Source organism: Oncorhynchus kisutch, linkage group LG29, assembly GCF_002021735.2.
Source record: "Oncorhynchus kisutch isolate 150728-3 linkage group LG29, Okis_V2, whole genome shotgun sequence".
Lineage (NCBI taxonomy): Eukaryota > Metazoa > Chordata > Actinopteri > Salmoniformes > Salmonidae > Oncorhynchus > Oncorhynchus kisutch.
The window spans coordinates 42,949,358-42,975,126 of NC_034202.2; the positions used below are offsets into that span (position 1 = coordinate 42,949,358).

General features: G+C 41.6%; 1 protein-coding gene across 1 annotated transcript; it reads left to right on the top strand.

The window, feature by feature from the left end:
• The first annotated feature begins 5,184 nt into the window (after positions 1-5,184).
• On the top strand, positions 5,185-25,769 carry eva1c (eva-1 homolog C (C. elegans)). Its single transcript, XM_020473612.2, has 8 exons — positions 5,185-5,838; positions 8,227-8,426; positions 12,460-12,583; positions 13,689-13,835; positions 15,010-15,153; positions 20,906-20,971; positions 21,455-21,583; positions 21,794-25,769. Exons 1-8 carry the CDS (start codon positions 5,706-5,708, stop codon positions 22,183-22,185), a joined length of 1,335 nt encoding a protein of 444 aa, XP_020329201.2. The 5' UTR covers positions 5,185-5,705; the 3' UTR covers positions 22,186-25,769.

Consider the following 25,769-nt stretch of genomic DNA (forward strand, 5'->3'; position numbering starts at 1 on the left):
TCAGGACATAAAGTTAATTTCTTTGCCACATTTTGTGCAGTATTTTTTTTGTGTCTTGTTGCAAACAGGATGCATGTTTTGGAATATTTGTTTATATGTACAGGCTTCCTTCTTTTCACATTTAGGTTAGAATGGTGGAGTAACTACAATGTTGTTGAGCCATCCTCAGTTTCCTCCTGTAACAGCCATTAAACTCTGTAACTGTTTTTAAAGTCATCATTGGCCTGAGGGTTAAATCCCTGAGGAGTTTCTTTTCTCTCCGGCAACTGAGTTAGAAAGGACGCCTGTATCTCTGTAGTGACTGGGTGTATTCGAAGTGTAATTAATAAAATCACCATGTTTAAAGAGATATTCAATGTCTGTTTTTGTTTTGTTTACCTACCTACCAATAGATGCCCTTCTGTGCGAGGCATTGGAAAACCTCCCTTGTCTTTATGGATGAATCTGTGTTTAAATTCACTGCTCGGCTGAGTGACCTTACAGATAATTGCATGTGTGGGGTACAGAGATGAGGTAGTCAGTCAAAAATCATGTTCAACAATATTGTTGCACAGAGTGAGTTAAGCACATTTTTACTCCTGAACTTATTTAGGCTTCTTATAACAAAGGGGTTGAATACTTATTGACTCAAGACCTTTCAGCTTTTCATTTTTTATTTGTAAACATTTCTAAAAACATAATTCCACTTTGATATTATGGGGTGTTGTGTGTAGGCCAGTGACACAACATCTAAATGTAACACATGTTATATTCAGACTAACAACAACATTTTAAATACTTTCTGAAGGCACTGTTTATCTGCATGGCCGCTGGAAGATGTTTTGAGTTCGTAGGGTGTTGATAATATCCCTTTATTATAAAGCATTGCATACATCTATAAATCGCATTTGCGTAGTGGCACACCGTTGAGCAGACGCGTTTTTAGAATGTCCTTTTTATAAACGCATTTCATGCAATTATACGTCATTTACATGATAGAAGACATTAGCAGAATATTTAATACGACACATTGAAGAAGGCTGTAGAGCTGAAACGTTTGTGTACGCTATCCCTGATGCAGTAGAAAAAAGAAAAAAAACCGCAATAATGAAGTAAGATTTATGAGACACTTTTGAGTGTGAACCCATTACACCTCTATGTCTGAATTCGCAGGTTTTACACACCAGCCAAGCTTCTGAGAGAGACGGTTCTCTTTTTGACTAGTTTTAAGCGCCCTCTAGTGGCGCAAGAGATGTGTTAAAGTTTCCCCCCAACAGAAACGATGCCTCTGGGTGAGCGGATTCTGGTTTGCTTAACGGCCTCATACAGTTTGTTGAGTGCCAGAGTGGTGTTGGCATGTATGTTTCCCATGTCAATAAAGCCCTTTGAATTAAATTGTGGAGGGATGGAGACATGATAATGTCTGGATGAGAACTATATGTAGATAAAAGGGTCGACAGCTTAACATGAGGTCAGTTTACCATTTCCTTCTCTTGATGCAGCACACCAGTTTTTATTTACAAACAAAACATATCGCCCAGTGTCAGTCATCCAGGGTTTATACACATAATTGGCGATGACCTGACAAAAGTGATCCGCTCGATTGCGCCCAGTCTCTGTCAGTTCTGATTTGTGCAGGTTATTTTTCTACCTTGATTCGCTGCTGCCCTGCACTGGTGGTGCTTGGGTCCTGGTACGTCACGAGACATCCTGAACATCCGGGGGCTCAGCCCCAAAGATCCCTGCGCAAATAAAATGGAACACCCCGCACGCTAGCAATTAACATTTTGCCGAAACATAACTCTATATGCTGCATATCTCACTGCTTTCTTCCATGAGCTGTGCTCTCCTGACGGCCAAATAATTAACACTTCTTAATATTAATTCAATGGATTGTGGTCTGTAAACCCATGGAATATCGTGTCAATAATGTTTTTGTATATATTATCAAGTACAACTTACAAGTGCATAACTATCATAACTTTCCATTAAGAACAATTTGTTGGAAAAAGTATTTATCATTTTGTTGCAATGTTTAAATAAACCATGTTCAATATTTGATTGGCAATAAAAAAAATTGTCTCATGTTGATGTTGGCCACATTACTGCAGATGAGGTTGGTGTAGATGGTTGTGTTTTATTGAAAAGAAATACATTTGCACAATGACCACTTGTTGTTTCAAATACATTGTTACAGTTGTTGGTTAAATAACTAGCGAATGTTTGGCATATTTACATTGACATGAAATCAGTCAAAACAAGACATGGTATCAACAACATAATGAAACATGCTGAAATAAACCACTCATGATTCCCACACATGGCAGTGTCATTCTTGCTAGATATCTGGCCATTCAGAATTACAACAGGTTGACTTGACACGGAACCCAAACCGGCTGCGCGCGTGCGCTATCGTGCACACATTTATTTTGTCCCCCTACCACAAATGCGATCACGACACGCAGGTTAGAATATCAAAACAAACTCTGAACAAATGACATTACTTTGGGGACAGGTCGAAAAGCATTAAACATGTATGGCAATATAGCTAGTTAGCTTGCACTTGCTAGCTAATTTGTCCTATTTCGCTAGCTTGCACTTGCTAGCTAATTTGTCCTATTTAGATAGCTTGCTGTTGCTAGCTCATTTGTCCTGGGATATAAACATTGAGTTGTTATTTTACCTGAAATGCACAAGGTCCTCTACTCGGACCAATTAATCCACACATAAAACGGCCAACCAAATCGTTTCTAGTCATCTCTCCTCCTTCCGGCCTTTTTTTTCATCTTTGTACTTATATGGTGATTGGCGTCTACACTTTTCATTGTATTACCACGACGACCGGCAAAACAGTTTGTCTATCAATCACCCAGGTGGGTATAACCAATGAGGAGATGGCACGTGGGTACCTGCTTCTATAAACCAATGAGGAGATGAGAGAGGCGGGACTTGCAGTGCGATCCACGTCAGAAATAGAACTGACTTCTATTTTAGCCCTTGGCAACGCAGACGCTCGTTGGCGCGCGCGAGCAGTGTGGGTGCAATAATTGAATACCATAGATTTCTAAATTTATCTTACGACGCTCGTGCACGCGACCGGTCTGGTCAGCATGTTATGCCCCATGAAAGCGCGCACATCGTTTTCGTGATGTTGTTGTCAGCCAACCCATCTATGTAGCTAGATGCTAAATAATTGTATTGTAAACACACACATACACAAAATCTATTCACTTACTCCTTCAAATACAACAACCGTCTGTGTTTGTTGAGCTGCATCTTCAATATGTCCATCTTCTATAAATTTGAAACAATATTAACAGCTATCCAGCTTAGTTTTTTTTTACCTCAGGTAACGTAACGTTAGCTAGCTAATTGAGCTGACGTTACCAAAAGTAGTTAACGTCATACTAGCCATGCTATCTTTATTAGTCATTTTTTTAAATATATTTTGATAGTACTTGATTAGACAGTAATTGTTTAGTTAGTAATACTTTGTCAGGTGGTTAACAGAGCTCCAGCAGTTGGATTCAGTGTCCAGATAGCTAATGCAAACTCACCCCATTCCGTACAAATGTGTGCAACCGCAACATTCAAACTAGGCTGCAAAGAAACTAATGGGACTGTAGCGCATGTGTTGACTTCAAAATCGGGGGTGTGAACTACGTTTCTATTCAAGCGTTGATCGACATGGTAATTATTGGCTCTATAGTTGTCACGTTCTGACCTTAGTTCTTTTGTTATGTCTTTTGTTTTAGTATGGTCAGGGCGTGAGTTGGGTGGGTTAGTAGTAGTAGTCTATGTTCTTTTGTCTATGTTGTAGTTGTGTGTTTGGCCTGGTATGGTTCTCAATCAGAGGCAGGTGTCGATCGTTGTCTCTGATTGAGAATCATACTTAGGTAGCCTTTTCCCACCTGTGTGGTGTGGGTGATTATTTTCTGTTCTGTGTTTTATTTCACCATTCAGGACTGTTCATTATCGTTTTATTGTTTTTGTTTAAGTGTTCACTATTCTTATTAAAACAATATGGACACTTAACACGCTGCTCATTTGTCCTCACCTCATTCCAACGACGAGTGTTACTATAGTATTGGAGAAAAGTTGAGAAAAAAACGGACCCTCCGTTACATCATGACGTGTCATGTCGTAAAGTACAGCACGCATAAAGCAACTATTTCTGTTTTACAATCTCTCTCCACCCAGGTGTAGCCCTTCTCTCATCGTTTAAAAACAAGACAGGGACAGGGACGGGGGTAAGGGGGGATACCTAGTAATTTTTTGTGTCATCACTGCACCCTATCATGACTCTCAAAAGCCACTGTTATCGTTTGAAGATCACTTTAGCATCGCCCTAAAATTCAAATTCGACACAAATCTTCCAATAGGTATGTAATGAAACATTATATAAACTCTTTTTATAGCGTTTTATTTACATCTTAGAGGCGATAAGGTTGATAATTTGGACAGATCGATTGAAAAAAAGCAGTTTTCCCACTCATTGCCTTGTTGAATGATGCAGAAACGGGCAGCGTGGAGGTCATGTCATTGATTTTGTTGGAAAGGGGGGAAATTGTGCTTTACAATGGTATTGACATTACGTTTTGGGGAGCTAAAATAAGGTCAATTATACAGACCAAGGCGATGTACAAAAGTGAGTGAGTTTACGTTAATCAATAACTGTACTGTCAAAACCCTGCTCGTAAAATTTGCTATGTTTATAATGAATGAAGCAGCACTATTAGCTAGACTAGGTAGTCCCTCGCGTTAGTTAGTTAGCATAACGTCATCTGTCAGGGCAGCTTTTGAGTCAACAGCATATTGAAATGTAAATTACTCGAATCCGGTTTAATATGAAGTCAATAACTCTGTAACATCATCATAATCTAACAAAAAATATGCTATAGTAATAGCAAGCTAACAAAGTGTACCTCAGGTTGTCCTTGTCATCTCTGAGCTCTCTCCCTCGCCAGCTACCACAGAAATATATATTTGTTTCTGACAAATAAAAAAAGACTTTTGGAAACCACTTTGGCATCCTAAAGTGCCACCGTACACAGAAATGCTGGTTTATTAATTAAGGCCCTAACCCACTAAAAAATAAGAATAAAAAAAGACAGGCCAGGGCTCATGTTTAGAGTATTCACCGCAGTGTGTAATACAGTGTAACCTAGCTGGTTTTACACCATCCCCGGAAAGGAAAAACGACTCCTGGTTGAGACAAAAATCATTCGGGAAAGACCCTGTCCGGTGACGTCCATTCTAGGGACTATACAGCCTGGCTGACCCGACTACACACAGAGGATATTCTGGATCTGGTGTCAACCAGACTACTACTATTAGCATCCTACAGGAAGGAGATAAATTACTTTAATTCTGACAGTTTTCCTTCGTTTCCGGCCGTTTTGGGTGTAGGCACTGGGGCGATTCTTTTATTTTCAAGGGACTACGCTGAAAAAAAAAGAGAAAACGGTTTTGTTTCGGGAACATCAACTGTAACTGTGTTGTTAACTGCTGTAATTTGATATAAACTACATAGATTGTTATTTCCCTTTATTTCTGAATGTCTGTATGGAGTCAAAGTCATAACTTGGCGCAGGTGTAGTTGAAGGCTATGTGGCGTGGTCGTGTAACATTCCAAACACCGTTTCCCGAAAAGTCTGCCTTCCCTGTCGGAAGCCTGGTGAGTTGAGAGAGGGGCGAGCCCCCGAACATGATCTCACGGAGCGGGAATGCGAGGAGCCATGAGCTGGTCGGGTTCCCACGGCGGGCTGAGCTGCTCTGGAGCCGGGATTAATCTGGTCTACCTCTCGCTGCTGCTCTGGAGCTCCTGCTCTGGCATGGACGGACTGGCTGATTTCTCAAGTTAGTGTGATGATGATGATGAAGAGAGGTGTGGTGACAATGATGATAGGTGTGGTGATGGTAATGATGATAGGTGTGGTGATGGTGTAATGATGATAGGTGTGGTGATGGTAATAACGATAGGTGTGGTGATGGTAATAATGATAGGTGTGGTGATGGTAATAATGATAGGTGTGGTGATGGTGTAACGATGATAGGTGTGGTGATGGTGTAACGATGATAGGTGTGGTGATGGTGTAACGACGATAGGTGCGGTGATGGTGTAATGATGATAGGTGTGGTGATGGTGTAATGATGATAGGTGTGGTGATGGTGTAATAATGATAGGTGTGGTGATGGTGTAATAATGATAGGTGTGGTGATGGTGTAATGGTGATAAGTGTGGCGATGGTAATAATGATGGGTGTGGTGATGGTGTAATAATGATAGGTGTGTTGATGGTGTAATAATGATAGATGTGGTGATGGTGTAATAATGATATGTGTGGTGATGGTAATGATAAATAGGTGTGGTGATGGCGGTAATGATAGGTGTGGTGATGGTGGTAATGATAGGTGTGGTGATGGTGTAATAATGATAGGTGTGGTGATGGTAATAATGATAGGCGTGGTGATGGTGTAATGATCATAGGTGTGGTGATGTTAATGATGATAGGTGTGGTGATGGTGTAATAATGATAGGTGTGGTGATGGTAATGATGATAGGTGTGGTGATGGTGTAATAATGATAGGTGTGGTGATGGCAATGATGATAGGTGTGGTGATGGTGTAATGATGATAGGTGTGGGGATGATGTAATAATGATATGTGTGGTGATGGTGTAATGATGATAGGTGTGGTGATGGCAATGATGATAGGTGTGGTGATGATGTAATAATGATAGGTGTGGTGATGGTGTAATAATGATAGGTGTGGTGATGGTGTAATAATGATAGGTGTGGTGGTGGTGTAATGGTGATAAGTGTGGCGATGGTAATAATGATGGGTGTGGTGATGGTGTAATAATGATAGATGTGGTGATGGTGTAATAATGATATGTGTGGTGATGGTAATAATGATATGTGTGGTGATGGTGGTAATGACAGGTGTGGTGATGGTGGTAATGATAGGTGTGGTGATGGTGTAATAATGATAGGTGTGGTGATGGTGTAATGATGATAGGTGTGGTGATGGTGTAATAATGATAGGTGTGGTGATGCTAATAAAGATAGGTGTGGTGATGGTGTAATGATAATAGGTGTGGTGATGGTGTAATGATGATAGGTGTGGTGATGGTAATAAGATAGGTGTGGTGATGGTGTAATGATGATAGGTGTGGTGGTGATGGTGTAATGATGATAGGTGTGGTGATGGTGTAATGATGATAGGTGTGGTGATGGTGTAATGATGATAGGTGTGGTGATGGTGTAATGATGATAGGTGTGGGGATGATGTAATAATGATAGGTGTGGTGATGGTGTAATGATGATAGGTGTGGTGATGGCAATGATGATAGGTGTGGTGATGATGTAATAATGATAGGTGTGGTGATGGTGTGATAATGATAGGTGTGGTGATGGTGTATAATGATAGGTGTGGTGATGGTGTAATGATGATAGGTGTGGTGATGATGTAATGATGATAGGCGTGGTGATGGTGTAATGATGATAGGTGTGGTGATGGTGTAATGATGACAGGTGTGGTGATGGTAATAAAGATAGGTGTGGTGATGGTGTAATGATTATAGGTGTGGTGATGGTGTAATGATGATAGGTGTGGTGATGGTGTAATGATAATAGGTGTGGTGATAGTGTAATGATGATATGTGTGGTGATGGTGTAATGATGATAGGTGTGGTGATGGTGTAATGATGATAGGTGTGGTGATGGCAATGGTGATAGGCGTGGTGATGATGTAATAATGATAGGTGTGGTGATGGTGTAATAATGATAGGTGTGGTGATGGTGTAATAATGATAGGTGTGGTGATGGTGTAATGATAATAGGTGTGGTGATGATGTAATGATAATAGGTGTGGTGATGGTGTAATGATGATAGGTGTGGTGATGGTGTAATGATAATATGTGTGGTGATGATGTAATGATAATAGGTGTGGTGATGGTGTAATAATGATAGGTGTGGTGATGGTAATGATAGGTGGGGTGATGGTGTAATGACGATAGGTGTGGTGATGGTAATGCTGAAGATATTTTGTTTTAATGTAGGCTTATTGATTTGATTTACTTTTGAATATGACGATTACATCATAATATCTTCTTCGTCATCGTCTTCATCATCCACATTTGTTGAATAGTTAGTGTTTCGGTTGATCAGTAAACCATAATCAATTGAATTGATCAATGATTGAGGAGTGTCACTGTGTTATAAGGATCAATTGATTTCTCTAACAGAATACCTGTCCCGGATCATTACCAGTCACTCTGTGCATGCGTGCGACGGACAGCAGGTACGTCTCTACTGTCCACGCCACTCCACCATCTCTATCCAGTCGGCGTTTTACGGACGTGCTGACGCAACGCTCTGCACCAATGGGACGGCTGCGGGTGTCAGAGCGGCCAACTACAGCTGTTCCGCGTTTACGACCCTACAGGTGTGTTGTTTTTGTGGCCCGACATTGTTCCGTCGTAGGAATCCTTTTGTTGCACCAGAATAGGTATTTTCCCGCAGATGATCGAGTCATTCAGTGTTTTGTGTAACGTGGTAAGGATCCATGACATGTATGCCTGAGTTGTTCAATCCCCATAGGCAAGGAATCATATAGAATCAGTTCGACCAACTCTTCAAGTTGATTTAAGTTGAACTTCTTGATCGTGAATTATTATACTCTTCTCTCTCTCATCCGGAATATCTGTGGGGTCTTAGAATATTTACTCTGACAGACGCAGGTTCCTTCTGAGAATAATAAAGTTATTCAGAATAAGTTTTTAAAGGTTGGTAAAGTATTATAGTAGTGACTCATTTATTTTCAGAATTAAAGTATTATACCCCAAAACCAAGGCTACATAGAGATATCGGCTGAGATTCAATCCAATCAGTAGTAGAGACGTGGTACAGATCAGTAGAGATGGGTTATAGATCAGTAGTAGAGATGGGTTATAGATCAGTAGAGATGGGTTATAGATCAGTAGAGATGTGGTATAGATCAGTAGAGATGGGTTATAGATCAGTAGTAGAGACGTGGTATAGATCAGTAGAGATGGGTTATAGATCAGTAGTAGAGACGTGGTATAGATCAGTAGAGATGGGTTATAGATCAGTAGAGATGGGTTTATAGATCAGTAGAGATGGGTTATAGATCAGTAGTAGAGATGGGTTATAGATCAGTAGTAGAGATGGGTTATAGATCAGTAGTAGAGATGGGTTATAGATCAGTAGTAGAGATGGGTTATAGATCAGTAGTAGAGATGTGGTATAGATCAGTAGTAGAGATGGGTTATAGATCAGTAGTAGAGATGGGTTATAGATCAGTAGAGATGTTATAGATCAGTAGTAGAGATGGGTTATAGATCAGTAGTAGAGATGGGTTATAGATCAGTAGTAGAGATGGGTTATAGATCAGTAGTAGAGATGGGTTATAGATCAGGAGTAGAGATGGGTTATAGATCAGTAGTAGAGATGGGTTATAGATCAGTAGTAGAGATGGGTTATAGATCAGTAGTAGAGATGTGGTATAGATCAGTAGTAGAGATGGGTTATAGATCAGTAGTAGAGATGGGTTATAGATCAGTAGTAGAGATGTGGTATAGATCAGTAGAGATGGGTTATAGATCAGTAGTAGAGATGGGTTATAGATCAGTAGTAGAGATGGGTTATAGATCAGTAGTAGAGATGTTATAGATCAGTAGAGATGTTATAGATCAGTAGTAGAGATGGGTTATAGATCAGTAGTAGAGATGGGTTATAGATCAGTAGTAGAGATGGGTTATAGATCAGTAGTAGAGATGGGTTATAGATCAGTAGTAGAGATGGGTTATAGATCAGTAGTAGAGATGGGTTATAGATCAGTAGTAGAGATGGGTTATAGATCAGTAGTAGAGATGGGTTATAGATCAGGAGTAGAGATGGGTTATAGATCAGTAGTAGAGATGGGTTATAGATCAGCAGTAGAGATGGGTTATAGATCAGTAGTAGAGATGTGATATAGATCAGTAGAGATGTGGTATGATCAGTAGAGATGGGTTATAGATCAGTAGTAAAGATGGGTTATAGATCAGTAGTAGAGATGGGTTATAGATCAGTAGTAGAGATGGGTTATAGATCAGTAGAGATGTTATAGATCAGCAGTAGAGATGGGTTATATATCAGTAGTAGAGATGGGTTATAGATCAGTAGTAGAGATGGGTTATAGATCAGTAGTAGAGATGGGTTATAGATCAGTAGTAGAGATGGGTTATAGATCAGTAGTAGAGATGGGTTATAGATCAGTAGTAGAGATGGGTTATAGATCAGTAGTAGAGATGGGTTATAGATCAGTAGTAGAGATGGGTTATAGATCAGTAGTAGAGATGTGGTATAGATCAGTAGTAGAGATGGGTTATAGATCAGTAGTAGAGATGGGTTATAGATCAGTAGAGATGTTATAGATCAGTAGTAGAGATGGGTTATAGATCAGTAGTAGAGATGGGTTATAGATCAGTAGTAGAGATGGGTTATAGATCAGTAGTAGAGATGGGTTATAGATCAGGAGTAGAGATGGGTTATAGATCAGTAGTAGAGATGGGTTATAGATCAGTAGTAGAGATGGGTTATAGATCAGTAGTAGAGATGTGGTATAGATCAGTAGTAGAGATGGGTTATAGATCAGTAGTAGAGATGGGTTATAGATCAGTAGTAGAGATGTGGTATAGATCAGTAGAGATGGGTTATAGATCAGTAGTAGAGATGGGTTATAGATCAGTAGTAGAGATGGGTTATAGATCAGTAGTAGAGATGTTATAGATCAGTAGAGATGTTATAGATCAGTAGTAGAGATGGGTTATAGATCAGTAGTAGAGATGGGTTATAGATCAGTAGTAGAGATGGGTTATAGATCAGTAGTAGAGATGGGTTATAGATCAGTAGTAGAGATGGGTTATAGATCAGTAGTAGAGATGGGTTATAGATCAGTAGTAGAGATGGGTTATAGATCAGTAGTAGAGATGGGTTATAGATCAGGAGTAGAGATGGGTTATAGATCAGTAGTAGAGATGGGTTATAGATCAGCAGTAGAGATGGGTTATAGATCAGTAGTAGAGATGTGATATAGATCAGTAGAGATGTGGTATGATCAGTAGAGATGGGTTATAGATCAGTAGTAAAGATGGGTTATAGATCAGTAGTAGAGATGGGTTATAGATCAGTAGTAGAGATGGGTTATAGATCAGTAGAGATGTTATAGATCAGCAGTAGAGATGGGTTATATATCAGTAGTAGAGATGGGTTATAGATCAGTAGTAGAGATGGGTTATAGATCAGTAGTAGAGATGGGTTATAGATCAGTAGTAGAGATGGGTTATAGATCAGTAGTAGAGATGGGTTATAGATCAGTAGTAGAGATGGGTTATAGATCAGGAGTAGAGATGGGTTATAGATCAGTAGTAGAGATGTGATATAGATCAGTAGAGATGTGGTATGATCAGTAGAGATGGGTTATAGATCAGTAGTAAAGATGGGTTATAGATCAGTAGTAGAGATGGGTTATAGATCAGTAGTAGAGATGGGTTATAGATCAGTAGAGATGTTATAGATCAGCAGTAGAGATGGGTTATAGATCAGTAGTAGAGATGGGTTATAGATCAGTAGTAGAGATGGGTTATAGATCAGGAGTAGAGATGGGGTTATAGATCAGTAGTAGAGATGGGTTATAGATCAGCAGTAGAGATGGGTTATAGATCAGTAGTAGAGATGTGATATAGATCAGTAGAGATGTGGTATGATCAGTAGAGATGGGTTATAGATCAGTAGTAAAGATGGGTTATAGATCAGTAGTAGAGATGGGTTATAGATCAGTAGTAGAGATGGGTTATAGATCAGTAGAGATGTTATAGATCAGCAGTAGAGATGGGTTATAGATCAGTAGTAGAGATGGGTTATAGATCAGTAGTAGAGATGGGTTATAGATCAGTAGTAGAGATGGGTTATAGATCAGTAGTAGAGATGGGTTATAGATCAGTAGTAGAGATGGGTTATAGATCAGTAGTAGAGATGTGGTATAGATCAGTAGTAGAGATGGGTTATAGATCAGTAGAGATGGGTTATAAATCAGTAGTAGAGATGGGTTATAGATCAGTAGTAGAGATGGGTTATAGATCAGTAGTAGAGATGGGTTATAGATCAGTAGTAGAGATGTTATAGATCAGTAGAGATGTTATAGATCAGTAGAGATGTTATAGATCAGTAGAGATGGGTTATAGCACGCTTGACATTTAAAGGTAATTTGCAGCGTTTACCATGAATGCAGTCTCTTCGAAGCCAGGAACATTACCTTTAAGAGGTGCATAGCCTGAATGGGGCGATCGGATTGAATCCCGGCCAAAACTTGTCAGTTAGGGTCACCATGTTGTTGTTTGCCTTATAAGTTACTGTCAATGTGTCAGAGCCACAGAGACGGTCAGCTACCTGACATGACCTGGTGTTTTCTGTAGAAGTTACTGTCAGAGTGTCAGAGCCACAGAGACTGTCAGCTACCTGTCAATCACCTGGTGTTTGGGCCCGACCCCTGTCCTGGGACCATCAAGTACCTCCACGTCACCTACAAGTGTAAACCTAGTGAGTACTGTACACTACCACTCCTCTCTCTCTCTCTCTGTCTCTCTATATCCCTCCCTGTCTCTCTCTATCCCCCTCCCTCCCTGTCTCTCTCTATCCCCCTCCCTGTCTCACTATCCCCATCCCTGTCTCTCTATATCCCCCTCCCTGTCTATCTCTCTATCCCCCTCCCTGTCTCTCTCTCTATCCCCCTCCCTGTCTCTCTCTATCCCCCTCCCTGTCTCTCTCTATCCCCCTCCCTGTCTCTCTCTATCCCCCTCCCTGTCTCTCTCTCTATCCCCCCTCCCTGTCTCTCTCTATCCCCCTCCCTCCCGGTCTCTCTCTCTATCCCCCTCCCTCCCTGTCTCTCTATCCCCCTCCCTGTCTCTCTCTATCCCCCTCCCTCCCCGTCTCTCTATCCCCCTCCCTGTCTCTCTGTCTCTCCCCCTCCCTGTCTCTCTCTCCCCCCCCTGTCTCTCTCTCTCTCTCTCTCTCTCTCTCTATCCCCTCCCTGTCTCTCTCTCTCCCCCTCCCTGTCTCTCTCTATCCCCCTCCCTGTCTCTCTCTCCCCCTCCCTGTCTCTCTCTATCCCGCTCCCTGTCTCTCTCTATCCCCCTCCCTCTCTCTCTCTATCTATCTCCTCCCTGTCTCTCTCTCTCCCCCTCCCTGTCTCTCTCTCTCCCCCTCCCTGTCTCTCTCTCTATCCCCCTCCCTGTCTCTCTCTATTCCCCTCCCTGTCTCTCTCTATCCCCTCCCTGTCTCTCTCTATCCCCCTCCCTGTCTCTCTCTATCCCCCTCCCTCCCTGTCTCTCTCTATCCCCCTCCCTCCCTGTCTCTCTCTATCCCCTCCCTCCCTGTCTCTCTCTATCCCCTCCCTCCCTGTCTCTCTCTATCCCCTCCCTGTCTCTCTCTATCCCCTCCCTGTCTCTCCCTGTCCCTCTTTCTCTATGGTCACCTCTCTCTCACAGTCCATCTTTCTCTCTCCCTCGCTATCTTTCTCTCTCTCTCTCTCCCTCGCCCACATATCTGCAGTAAGCAGTATTTCTGTCAGAAAAATATACATCACAAAGCAAGTTTGTGTTTGTTCTTGTCTTTCCTGTTGCCCCCCCCCTCCCCTCTTTGTCAGCTGAGCATAAGAGCAGTGTGGTGTGTGAGGGAGAGAAGCTGACGTTACACTGTAAGCCTCCCAGAGTGCTGATCATCTATACAGCTGCTTACGGTAGGGGTCTGGGCCACACCTGTCCCTCACAGGACAGAGGAACACCCCCGTTTGGTGAGTGGACAGCAGAGGAGAGACTCACACTGTGTTCATAACCAAGTGGGATGGTGGTATTTACCACATAAAACTGGTAGAAATCTACTTGAACGCCCTTCCAACTGGTAATTACTAGTGGTTAACTAGTGGTTAACTAGTGGTTAACTCGTCTATGATCGCTGAGCTGACTTCTCCTACATGCTGAGCTCTGACGTCACCTCGATAACAGCTTTTCTGGGGCCGTTAAATGCAACAACGTAACATAATTTATAAAAAGCAATCTATAAATCTGTTTTTTAAACATGAGATTGTCTTGACAAGAAAAACTTCCAAAAGGACTTTGAGGTAAAGTTGAAGTACTCAATAAAAAATAAAAAAGGCAGATTGATTTATTTTTGCGATTTAATATGTTTTTTTCAGCTTGTTGTTCATTAGCCAATCAGCTTGTTGTTCATAAGCCAATCAGCTTGTTGTTCATAAGCCAATCAGCTTGTTGTTCATTAGCCAATCAGCTTGTTGTTCATTAGCCAATCAGCTTGTTATTCATTAGCCAATCAGCTTGTTGTTCATTAGCCAATCAGCTTGTTGTTCATAAGCCAATCAGCTTGTTGTTCATTAGCCAATCAGCTTGTTATTCATTAGCCAATCAGCTTGTTGTTCATAAGCCAATCAGCTTGTTGTTCATTAGCCAATCAGCTTGTTGTTCATTAGCCAATCAGCTTGTTATTCATTAGCCAATCAGCTTGTTGTTCATTAGCCAATCAGCTTGTTGTTCATAAGCCAATCAGCTTGTTGTTCATTAGCCAATCAGCGTGTTGTTCATTAGCCAATCAGCTTGTTGTTCATTAGCCAATCAGCTTTTCTCCACCAGTTCAAAGCACGTGAATGCATCCAACTGGTATTTATGATATATATATACATATATATATATATATATATGATATATAACTGGTAATTTCCACTTTCTCACTTGGTGATGAACGCAGCATCAGCATCAATTCACTTTCACCACTGTCAAAACATTTACTCTGAAAGTTATGGGAATGCACGTGGCACACTTTCAGGTACTATGTATCACACGCAAAGATACAAAAACTGATACAATAATTAAATGCTTGATGGAGTTGGACCCTTAACATGCCTCTGTGCTTGTCTTTAGTTGATCTATTTCTCTCTCTCTCTCTCTGTGTAGAGTGTTTGAACCACAATGCGGTCCACACTCTGTCACAGAGCTGCTACAGCAAACAGAGGTGTGTTGTCGCCGTAGACAACCAGACCTTCAGAGACCCCTGCTACCCTGGAACCAGGAAGTACCTGACTGTACTCTACTCCTGTGGTAGGAAAATACCTTTATGACTAATAGAACTAATAGAATATGACTAATATAATATGACTAATATAATATGACTAATATATGACTAATAGAACTAATAGAATATGACTAATATAATAGAACTAACAGAATATGACTAATAGAATAGAACTAACAGAATATGACTAATAGAATAGAACTAACAGAATATGACTAATAGAACTAACAGAATATGACTAATAGAATAGAACTAACAGAATATGACTAATAGAACTAACAGAATATGACTAATAGAATAGAACTAACAGAATATGACTAATAGAACTAACAGAATATGACTAATAGAACTAATAGAATATGACTAATAGAACTAATAGAATATGACTAATAGAACTAACAGAATATGACTAATAGAACTAACAGAATATGACTAATAGAACTAATAGAATATGACTAATAGAACTAACAGAATATGACTAATAGAACTAATAGAATATGACTAATAGAAATAATAGAATAGAATATGACTAAGATAACTAATAGAATAGAATATGACTAATAGAACTAATAGAATAGAATATGACTAATAGAACTAATAGAATAGAATATGACTAATAGAACTAATAGAAATGGACTAATAGAATAGAACTAATAGAATATGACTAATAGAACTAACAGAATATGACTAATAGAACTAACAGAATATGACTAATAGAACTAATAGAATATGACTAATAGAACTAATAGAATAGAATATGACTAATAGAACTAATAGAATATGACTAATAGAACTAATAGAATATGACTAATAGAACTAATAGAATATGACTAATAGAACTAATAGAATATGACTAATAGAACTAATAGAATATGACTAATAGAACTAACAGAATATGACTAATAGAATAGAATATGACTAATAGAACTAATAGAATATGACTAATAGAACTAATAGAATAGAATATGACTAATAGAACTAACAGAATATGACTAATAGAACTAATAGAATATGACTAATAGAACTAATAGAATAGAATATGACTAATAGAACTAACAGAATATGACTAATAGAACTAATAGAATATGACTAATAGAACTAATAGAATATGACTAATAGAACTAATAGAATAGAATATGACTAATAGAACTAATAGAATATGACTAATAGAACTAATAGAATAGAATATGACTAATAGAACTAACAGAATATGACTAATAGAACTAACAGAATATGACTAATAGAACTAACAGAATATGACTAATAGAACTAACAGAATATGACTAATAGAACTAATAGAATATGACTAATAGAACTAATAGAATATGACTAATAGAACTAATAGAATAGAATATGACTAATAGAACTAATAGAATAGAATATGACTAATAGAACTAACAGAATATGACTAATAGAACTAATAGAATATGACTAATAGAACTAACAGAATATGACTAATAGAACTAATAGAATATGACTAATAGAACTAACAGAATATGACTAATAGAACTAATAGAATATGACTAATAGAACTAACAGAATATGACTAATAGAACTAATAGAATATGACTAATAGAACTAACAGAATATGACTAATAGAACTAATAGAATATGACTAATAGAACTAATAGAATAGAATATGACTAATAGAACTAATAGAATAGAATATGACTAATAGAACTAATAGAATAGAATATGACTAATAGAACTAATAGAATAGAATATGACTAATAGAACTAATAGAATAGAATATGACTAATAGAACTAATAGAATAGAATATGACTAATAGAACTAATAGAATAGAATATGACTAATAGAACTAATAGAATAGAATATGACTAATAGAACTAATAGAATAGAATATGACTAATAGAACTAATAGAATAGAATATGACTAATAGAACTAATAGAATAGAATATGACTAATAGAACTAATAGAAATGGACTAATAGAATAGAACCAATAGATCCCGCCACATACGTCTCTGAGCCGTTGATTTGCGACTCCACTTTATCTCGATACTGACATTTCACTTGTTTGATTGTCTTGTGGAGGGAATAAGTACACTGTTTGTATTCGTCCATATTCCCAATCACCTTTCCATGGTTCAATGCTGTGGTTCGCGCTTTCAGTTTTGCAAGAATGCCGCCATCTATCCACGGTTTCTGGTTATGTTAGGTTTTAATAGTCCCAGTGGGTACAACATCTCCTATACAGTTCCTTATAAACTCACTCACCGAATCAGAGTATACGTCAATATTATTCTCTGAGGCTACCCGAAACATGTCCCAGTCTGCGTGATCAAAACAATCTTGAAGCGTGGATTTCCGATTGGTCAGACCAGCGTTGTCACATGCGCTGAATACAACAGGTGTTGATCTTAATGTGAAATACTTACTAACAAGCCCATAACCAACAATGTAGTTTTAAGAAAAATAAGAGTTAAGAAAAAGATTTACTAAATAAAGTAAAGAAGAAAAGATAACCAACAATAAAATAACAATAACGAGGCTATATACAGGTGGTACCCGTACCGAGTCGATGTGCGGGGGTACGGGGTAGTCGCGGTAATTGAGGTAATATGTACAGGGTAAAGTGACTATGCATAGTAATAGATAATAAACCACAAGTAGCAGCAGTGTAAAAAAAGGGAGTGTCAATGTAAATAGTCCCAGTCGCCATTTGATTAGCTGTTCAGCAGTCTTATCGCTGCTGTTAAGAAGCCTTTTGGACCTAGACTTGGTGCTCTGGTACCACTTGCCGGGCCCTCCTCAGCCCTTCCTCTGACACCGCCTGGTATAGAGGTCCTGGATGGCAGGAAGCTTGGCCCCAGTGATGTACTGGGCCGTAACGCACTACCCTCAGTAGTGCGTTGTGGTCAGCTGCCGAGCAGTTGCCATACCAGGCGGTGATGCAACCGGTCAGGATGCTCTTGATGGTGCAGCTGTAGAACTCTTTTGAGCTTTCGGGGACCCGTGTCTCCTGAGAGGGAATACAGGGCATTCAGAAAGTATTCAGACCCCTTCACTTTTTCCACATTCTGTTACGTTACACCCATTCTAAAATGGATTAAATCATTTTTTCCCTCATCAATCTACACACAATACCCCATAAAGACAAAGCAAAAACAGGTTTTTAGACATTTTTGCAAATGTGTATTAAATATAAAAAATGGAAATATCACATTTCACATAAGTATTCAGATACTTTGTTGAAGCACCTTTGGCAGCGATTACAGACCCCCAGGCATCAGGCTCCAGACCCCAGGCATCAGGCCCCAGACCCCAAGCCCAAGGCATCGGACCCCAGGCATCAGACCCCAGACATCAGACCCCAGACAACAGGCATCAGACCCCAGGCATCAGACCTCAGACCCCAGGCATCAGACCCCAGGCATCAGACCCCAGACATCAGACCCCAGGCATCAGACCCCAGGCATCAGACCCCAGACCCCAAGCCCAAGGCATCAGACCCCAGACCCCAAGCATCAGACCCCAGGCCCCAGACCCCAGGCCCCAGGCATCAGGCCCCAGACCCCCAGGCATCAGGCCCCAGACCCCAGGCATCAGACCCCAGGCATCGGACCCCAGGCCCCAGGCATCAGACCCCAGACATCAGACCCCAGACAACAGGCATCAGACCCCAGGCATCAGACCCCAGGAATCAGACCCCAGGCATCAGACCCCAGACATCAGACCCCAGACATCAGACCCCAGGCATCAGACCCCAGGCATCAGGCCCCAGACATCAGACCCCCAGGCATCCGATCCCAGGCATCAGACCCCAGGCATCAGACCCCAGACATTAGACCCCAGGCATCAGACCCCAGACATCAGGCATCAGACCCCAGGCATCAGACCCCAGACATCAGACCCCAGGCATCATCAGACCCCAGACATCAGACCCCAGGCATATCAGACCACAGGCATCAGACCCCAGGCATCAGACCCCAGGCATCAGACCCCAGACATCAGACCCCAGGCATCAGATCCCAGGCATCAGATCCCAGGCCCCAGACCCCAGTGATCAGACCCCAGGCATCAGACCCCAGGCCCCAGACATCAGACCCCAGGCATCAGATCCCAGGCATCAGATCCCAGGCCCCAGACCCCAGTGATCAGACCCCAGACCCCAGTGATCACACCCCAGGCATCAGACCCCAGGGTCCAGACCCCAGGCATCAGACCCCAGACCCCAGGCATCAGACCCCAGGCCCCAGACCCCAGGCATCAGACCCCAGGCCCCAGACCCCAGGCATCAGACCCCAGGCATCAGACCCCAGGCCCCAGACCCCAGGCATCAGACCCCAGGCCCCAGACCCCAGGCATCAGACCCCAGACCCCAGGCATCAGACCCCAGGCATCAGACCCCAGGACCCAGACATCAGACCCCAGACCCTGAGACCTCACACAGCACAAATAAAAACAGAGAAAACACCAGGCTAGAAATAGACTTGGAGAATGGCATCTACAGTGCTCCGCCGACAGACACACTTCCTGTGGAGCTTCCTGTGATTGGACCAAATGCCAGGCCCTTTGTGAGGTCATCGGCTAACAGACGTTGTCGTGCGAATGGTAATTGGATTATGGCTTGTACTCATGAAGCGTCTCAGAGTTGGAGCACTAATCTAGGACCAGGGCTGTATTCATGGTGTCTGAGTTGGAGCACTAATCTAGGACCAGGGCCGCATTCATGAAGCGTCTCAGAGTTGGAGCACTAATCTAGGACCAGGGCCGTATTCATGAAGAGTCTCAGAGTTGGAGCACTAATCTAGGACCAGGGCTGTATTCATGGTGTCTGAGTTGGAGCACTAATCTAGGACCAGGGCCGCATTCATGAAGAGTCTCAGAGTTGGAGCACTAATCTAGGACCAGGGCCGTATTCATGAGGTGTCTGAGTTGGAGCACTAATCTAGGACCAGGGCTGTATTCATGAGGTGTCTGAGTTGGAGCACTAATCTAGGACCAGGGCCGTATTCATGGTGTCTGAGTTGGAGCGCTAATCTAGGACCAGGGCCGCATTCATGAAGAGTCTCAGAGTTGGAGCACTAATCTAGGACCAGGGCCGTATTCATGAGGTGTCTGAGTTGGAGCACTAATCTAGGACCAGGGCTGTATTCATGAGGTGTCTGAGTTGGAGCACTAATCTAGGACCAGGGCCGTATTCATGGTGTCTGAGTTGGAGCGCTAATCTAGGACCAGGGCCGTATTCATGGTGTCTGAGTTGAAGCGCTAATCTAGGACCAGGGCCGTATTCATGGTGTCTGAGTTGTCAGGACAGATCCTAGATAGGTCATAATGAATTAGATTCATATGGGCAGATCATAATGAATTAGAATCATATGGACGGGGGGACTTGGTCCTAAATCAGGCACTCCTACTCTGAGATGCTTTGTGACTACGGCCCCTTCCTGTGGCGCTTCCTGTGATTGGTTCAAATGCCAGGCTCTTTGTGAGACCATCAGCTGATAGACATTGTTGTGAATATAATCATTTGGGGGATTTAAACTTTCGACCAGTGTTGAAAGGTCCCTTTGGACAGATCATATCATCTCCATTGATACACAAAACAAAACCAGTTTCCCTTGGTTACTTACCAACGTAACAAATCGAACAGAAAACACTGCTCATCTCTGTGTGTTGGACTCTTTCGAGAGTCCTCTTTTGGGATGGACTGTAAAGAGTAGTTACGAGCGAGAAGTGTGTGTGTGTGTATGACAGAGAAGTATAGGAGTACATTCCTCACAGGTAACACTCTTTGTGCTTTCCCCGTTACAGTACCACAGACATTACTGCAGGAAGCAGACCCAGGTGTACTACACAGACCCACCTCACACCCAAAAGGTACTGTCATCGATATATAAATCATACCCAGGTGATTCCTCAACTGTGACATGACAACTACGCGAGGACCCAAACAACTGGAAATGGCTTTATTCAGGTGGTTACGGTCTGGTTTCCCGGATGTCCATTAAGCCGAGTTCTGGACTAAAAAGCTGTATGGAGAATCTCCATCAAACGTGTTTGAATCCAGAACTAGGATTTAGGGCTCTATACAGTCGGATCCGCTTTCGTCAACATTCGCATAGCAGTTGTTTTGGTGGTGTTGTTGGAGGAGGTGGGACTGTATTAGAGCGATCAAATCCAGCAGTGGCTCCCGGCATTATACCTAAAGCAGACGTTGCCATTGGCTACACAGAGTCCCCTATTAACAGAAAGTCCATGCAGCCTTGTTTCCAAGTTCCAACACTGGAATGTGAGATCTAATCCACACCTCCATTAGAATAAGAGAAATACTCATTTATTTTCTTTCATGATTTTTCACAGTCCACCCTGGTCCTCCACCAGCCCACCCAGATCCTGCAGATGTGGCTGTCTATCCTAAGGACTCCAGAACACCAGGAAACACAGGAGTCATGCTGAGTAACTCTGTTATGACTTACTCCTATATTAAAGGTACAGGCACACAGACACACAGACACACACACAAATCATCCATCTCTGTATTAACCCCCCTCCTCCTCCGCTCCTCTCCTCTCTTCCCCCCTCCTCTCTCCTCTCCTCTCCTCTCCTCTCCTCTCCTCTCCTCTCCTCTCCTCTCCTCTCCTCCCCCCTCCTCTCTTCTCTCCTCTCCCCTCCCCTCCCCTCCCCTCCTCTCCTCCCCAGAGCACCCAGAGACTGCGGCGTTGCTGTTCACCTCCAGTGTGTGTGTTGGTCTGCTACTCACCCTGCTGGCTGTGTCTATCAGACTGACCTGTAGGGGGCTCCGCCACACACACAAAACACAAACACGCAGGAGCCAGGAAGAAGAGGAGGATGATGATGACGAAGAAGAGGAGGAGATGACTGACTGCTCGCTGCTGTCGGACTCAGACAGGCAGCTGGCTTACTGCTGGGAGGAAGTGAGCTACAGGACAGCGGACGCGGAGAGGCTAGAACGCATGGAGAGGAGGGACATGGTGATCCAGGAGATCTGGATGAACTCTGATCTCTACGGGACGTCCTGTGATCAGGACCAGACTCCTTATCTACTACTCAGCTACTCACAGCTGGAGTAACAGAACCAGACTCCTTATCTACTACTCAGTTACACAGCTGGAGTAACAGAACCAGACTCCTTATCTACTACTCAGTTACACCGCTGGAGTAACAGAACCAGACTCCTTATCTACTACTCAGTTACACAGCTGGAGTAACAGAACCAGACTCCTTATCTACCACTCAGTTACACATCTGGAGTAACAGAACCAGACTCCTTATCTACTACTCAGTTACACCGCTGGAGTAACAGAACCAGACTCCTTATCTACCACTCAGTTACACAGCTGGAGTAACAGAACCAGACTCCTTATCTACTACTCAGTTACACCGCTGGAGTAACAGAACCAGACTCCTTATCTACCACTCAGTTACACAGCTGGAGTAACAGAACCAGACTCCTTATCTACTACTCAGTTACACCGCTGGAGTAACAGAACCAGACTCCTTATCTACCACTCAGTTACACAGCTGGAGTAACAGAACCAGACTCCTTATCTACCACTCAGTTACACAGCTGGAGTAACAGAACCAGACTCCTTATCTACTACTCAGTTACACCGCTGGAGTAACAGAACCAGACTCCTTATCTACTACTCAGTTACACCGCTGGAGTAACAGAAACAGACTCCTTATCTACTACTCAGTTACACCGCTGGAGTAACAGAACCAGACTCCTTATCTACCACTCAGTTACACAGCTGGAGTAACAGAACCAGACTCCTTATCTACTACTCAGTTACACCGCTGGAGTAGGTTTTAGGTTTTTATTTATTCACAGGTAAGAAAACATGTTAAAGACCAAACAGTGCAGATACAGAACATATGAAAACACCACTTGGAAAGCCAAAAGGACTGATATGAAAACACCACTTGGAAAGCCAAAAGGACTGATATGAAAACCACACCTCAAAAAACAACATACAAATATAAGTACAAAAAGTGTTTAGCCAGTTAAACATTTATATACATTTATATACTCAGTATACAAGAAAAAACATGTTTGATTATGTGTGTGGATGTGAGAGACGGAGGTATTATTTTACCTTTATTTAACCAGGCAAGTCAGTTAAGAACAAATTCTAATTTTCAATGACGGCCTACAGGGGAACAGTGGGTTAACTGCCTTGTTCAGGAGCAGAACGATAGATTTGTACCTTGTCAGCTTGGGGATTTGAACTTGCAACCTTTCGGTCCACCGCTCTAACCACTAGGCTACCGTGCCACCCCAGTTATGCTACAGGGAGGGGATTTCTGGGTCGTCTTGTCCATCAGACTGACCCCTAGTCTGCACTAAGTTATTGAGGGATGTTTTGGTAATGTGAATATAGGAATTCCAGAGTTTGGAACCTCTGTATCTGATAAGAGAATCTCTCTCTCTCTCTCTGGTTTTATGGATTTGGGAATGAACCTGGAAGAATACATTGAAGGGTTTAGGTAGGTTGTCGGGGAAGTATGTATATTTGTAGATGAAGGTGAATAATTGGAGTATATTAATGTTGTATTTGGAAGATAATATATTGAGTTTCTTAAACAGGGGGGAAAATGGAGCCCAGTAGTTAGAGGTGGTGGTTAGTCTGGCCAATGTCTTTTGTGTGATGAGTAATTTGTGTAGGTAGGAAACAAATATCTTTCCAGGACAACTTTTCATCAAGTAGTACACCGAGGAATCTAGTAGATTTCATTCCATTTTGATATTCTGGCTCTTTTTGTATATATATATACACATTTACATATATTATATAGTTCAGATTCTTACCTGTGAATACAATGTAGTGGGATTTATCAATATTTATAGATAATTTGTTAATCTGGAACCATTCGGGAAAATGTGGCCACGCCTGACTTGGCTTCATTGATTTGTGAATTGAATTTTTTTGTGTGTGTCAAATCAAGTTGGTATCATCGGCAAAAAAGAATGTGAAGTACGGTAGGTCATTGATATACAGATTAGGAATAACAAAGGTCCAAGGATTGAACCCTGTGGAACGCCACAGGAAATCTTCGCACTTGGTAGATGAACAACCATTTTGCATACAGAAATTGTTTTCTAATCATAAACATAATTATATAGCCATTTATATGTATAATCCTGACCACCATAATAATGCTTTTTTTGCAAGTATTATTTCATGATCGACCGTGTCAAACATTCTAGATCAATCTAGAAAGACGACAAGAGCGTATTCATTGTTGTTCAGGGTATTTTATTAGGATCTCTATTAGCTGTTGCAAAAGCAGCAGCTACTCTTCCTGGGGTTCCACACAGAACACAGAACATGACACATGACATAATACAGAACATTAATAGACAAGAACAGAACTACATGAAATAACAATAGGCACGCGTAGCCTACATATCAATACCTACACACAAACTATCTAGATCAAATAGGGGAGAGGCGTTGTGCCACTAGGTGTTGGTTTATCAGTTTTTTGAAACCAGGTTTGCTGTTTATTTGAGCAATATGAGATGGAACGGAGTTCCATGCAATAAGGGCTCTATATAATACTGTATGCTATCTTGAATTTGTTCTGGTTTTGGGGACGATGAAAAGACCCCTGGTGGCATAAGTGTGTGTGTGTCAGAGCTGACTATGAAAAGACCCCTGGTGGCATGTCTGGTGGGGTAAGTGTGTGTGTGTCAGAGCTGTGTGTAAGTTGACTATGAAAAGACCCCTGGTGGCATGTCTGGTGGGGTGTGTGTGTGTCAGAGCTGTGTTTAAGTTGACTATGAAAAGACCCCTGGTGGCATGTCTGGTGGGATAAGTGTGTGTGTCAGAGCTGTTTAAGTTGACTATTCAAACAATTTAGGATTTTCAACACATTGCTTCTTATAAAAAGAAGAAGTGATGCAGTCAGTCTCTCCTCAACTCTGAACCAAGAGAGACTGGCTGCATAGTATTTATATCAGCCCTCTGATTACAATGAAGAGCAAGACATGCCGCTCTGTTCTGGGTCAGCTGCAGCTTAACTAGGTCTTTCCTTGCAGCTCTCAACCACATGACTGGACAATAATCAAGATAAAACAAAACTAGAGCCTGCAGAACTTGCTTTGTGGAGATTGGTGTCAAAAAATATATATATTTTTTTTTTACTGATGATTTTTGAGAGCGGTTGTAACCAAGGTTTCCAGAAGGGGAAGAAGTGGTGAAATAAAGAATTGAAGTACACAACATGACCAAAGATACGTGGACACCTGCTTGTCGATCATCTCATTCCAAAATCATGGGCGTTAATATGGAGTTGGTCCCCCCCCCCCGCTTGACAAATCAAATGACAAAACACTCAGCCCTCCAAGACTCAGGTCAGTCAAGATGTTCCATGACATACTTTAGAAATGGACTCTTGCACCCAGCAGGCCTTCATGAGAAATTACATTTAGGTTAATGACAGGGAATGACATCATAATGACAGGGAATGACATCATAATGACAGGGAATGACATCACAATGACAGGTAATGACAGGTTGGCATATTGTATGGCATATTGTATTTTGTATTGTGTGTCTATTTACCGGAGCGTTGTTCCATTTCTGTTCTTTGGATTTTATACAGGAGGAGCCGGCAGCTGATTTAACTTTGTATAAAGTGGATCCGAGCA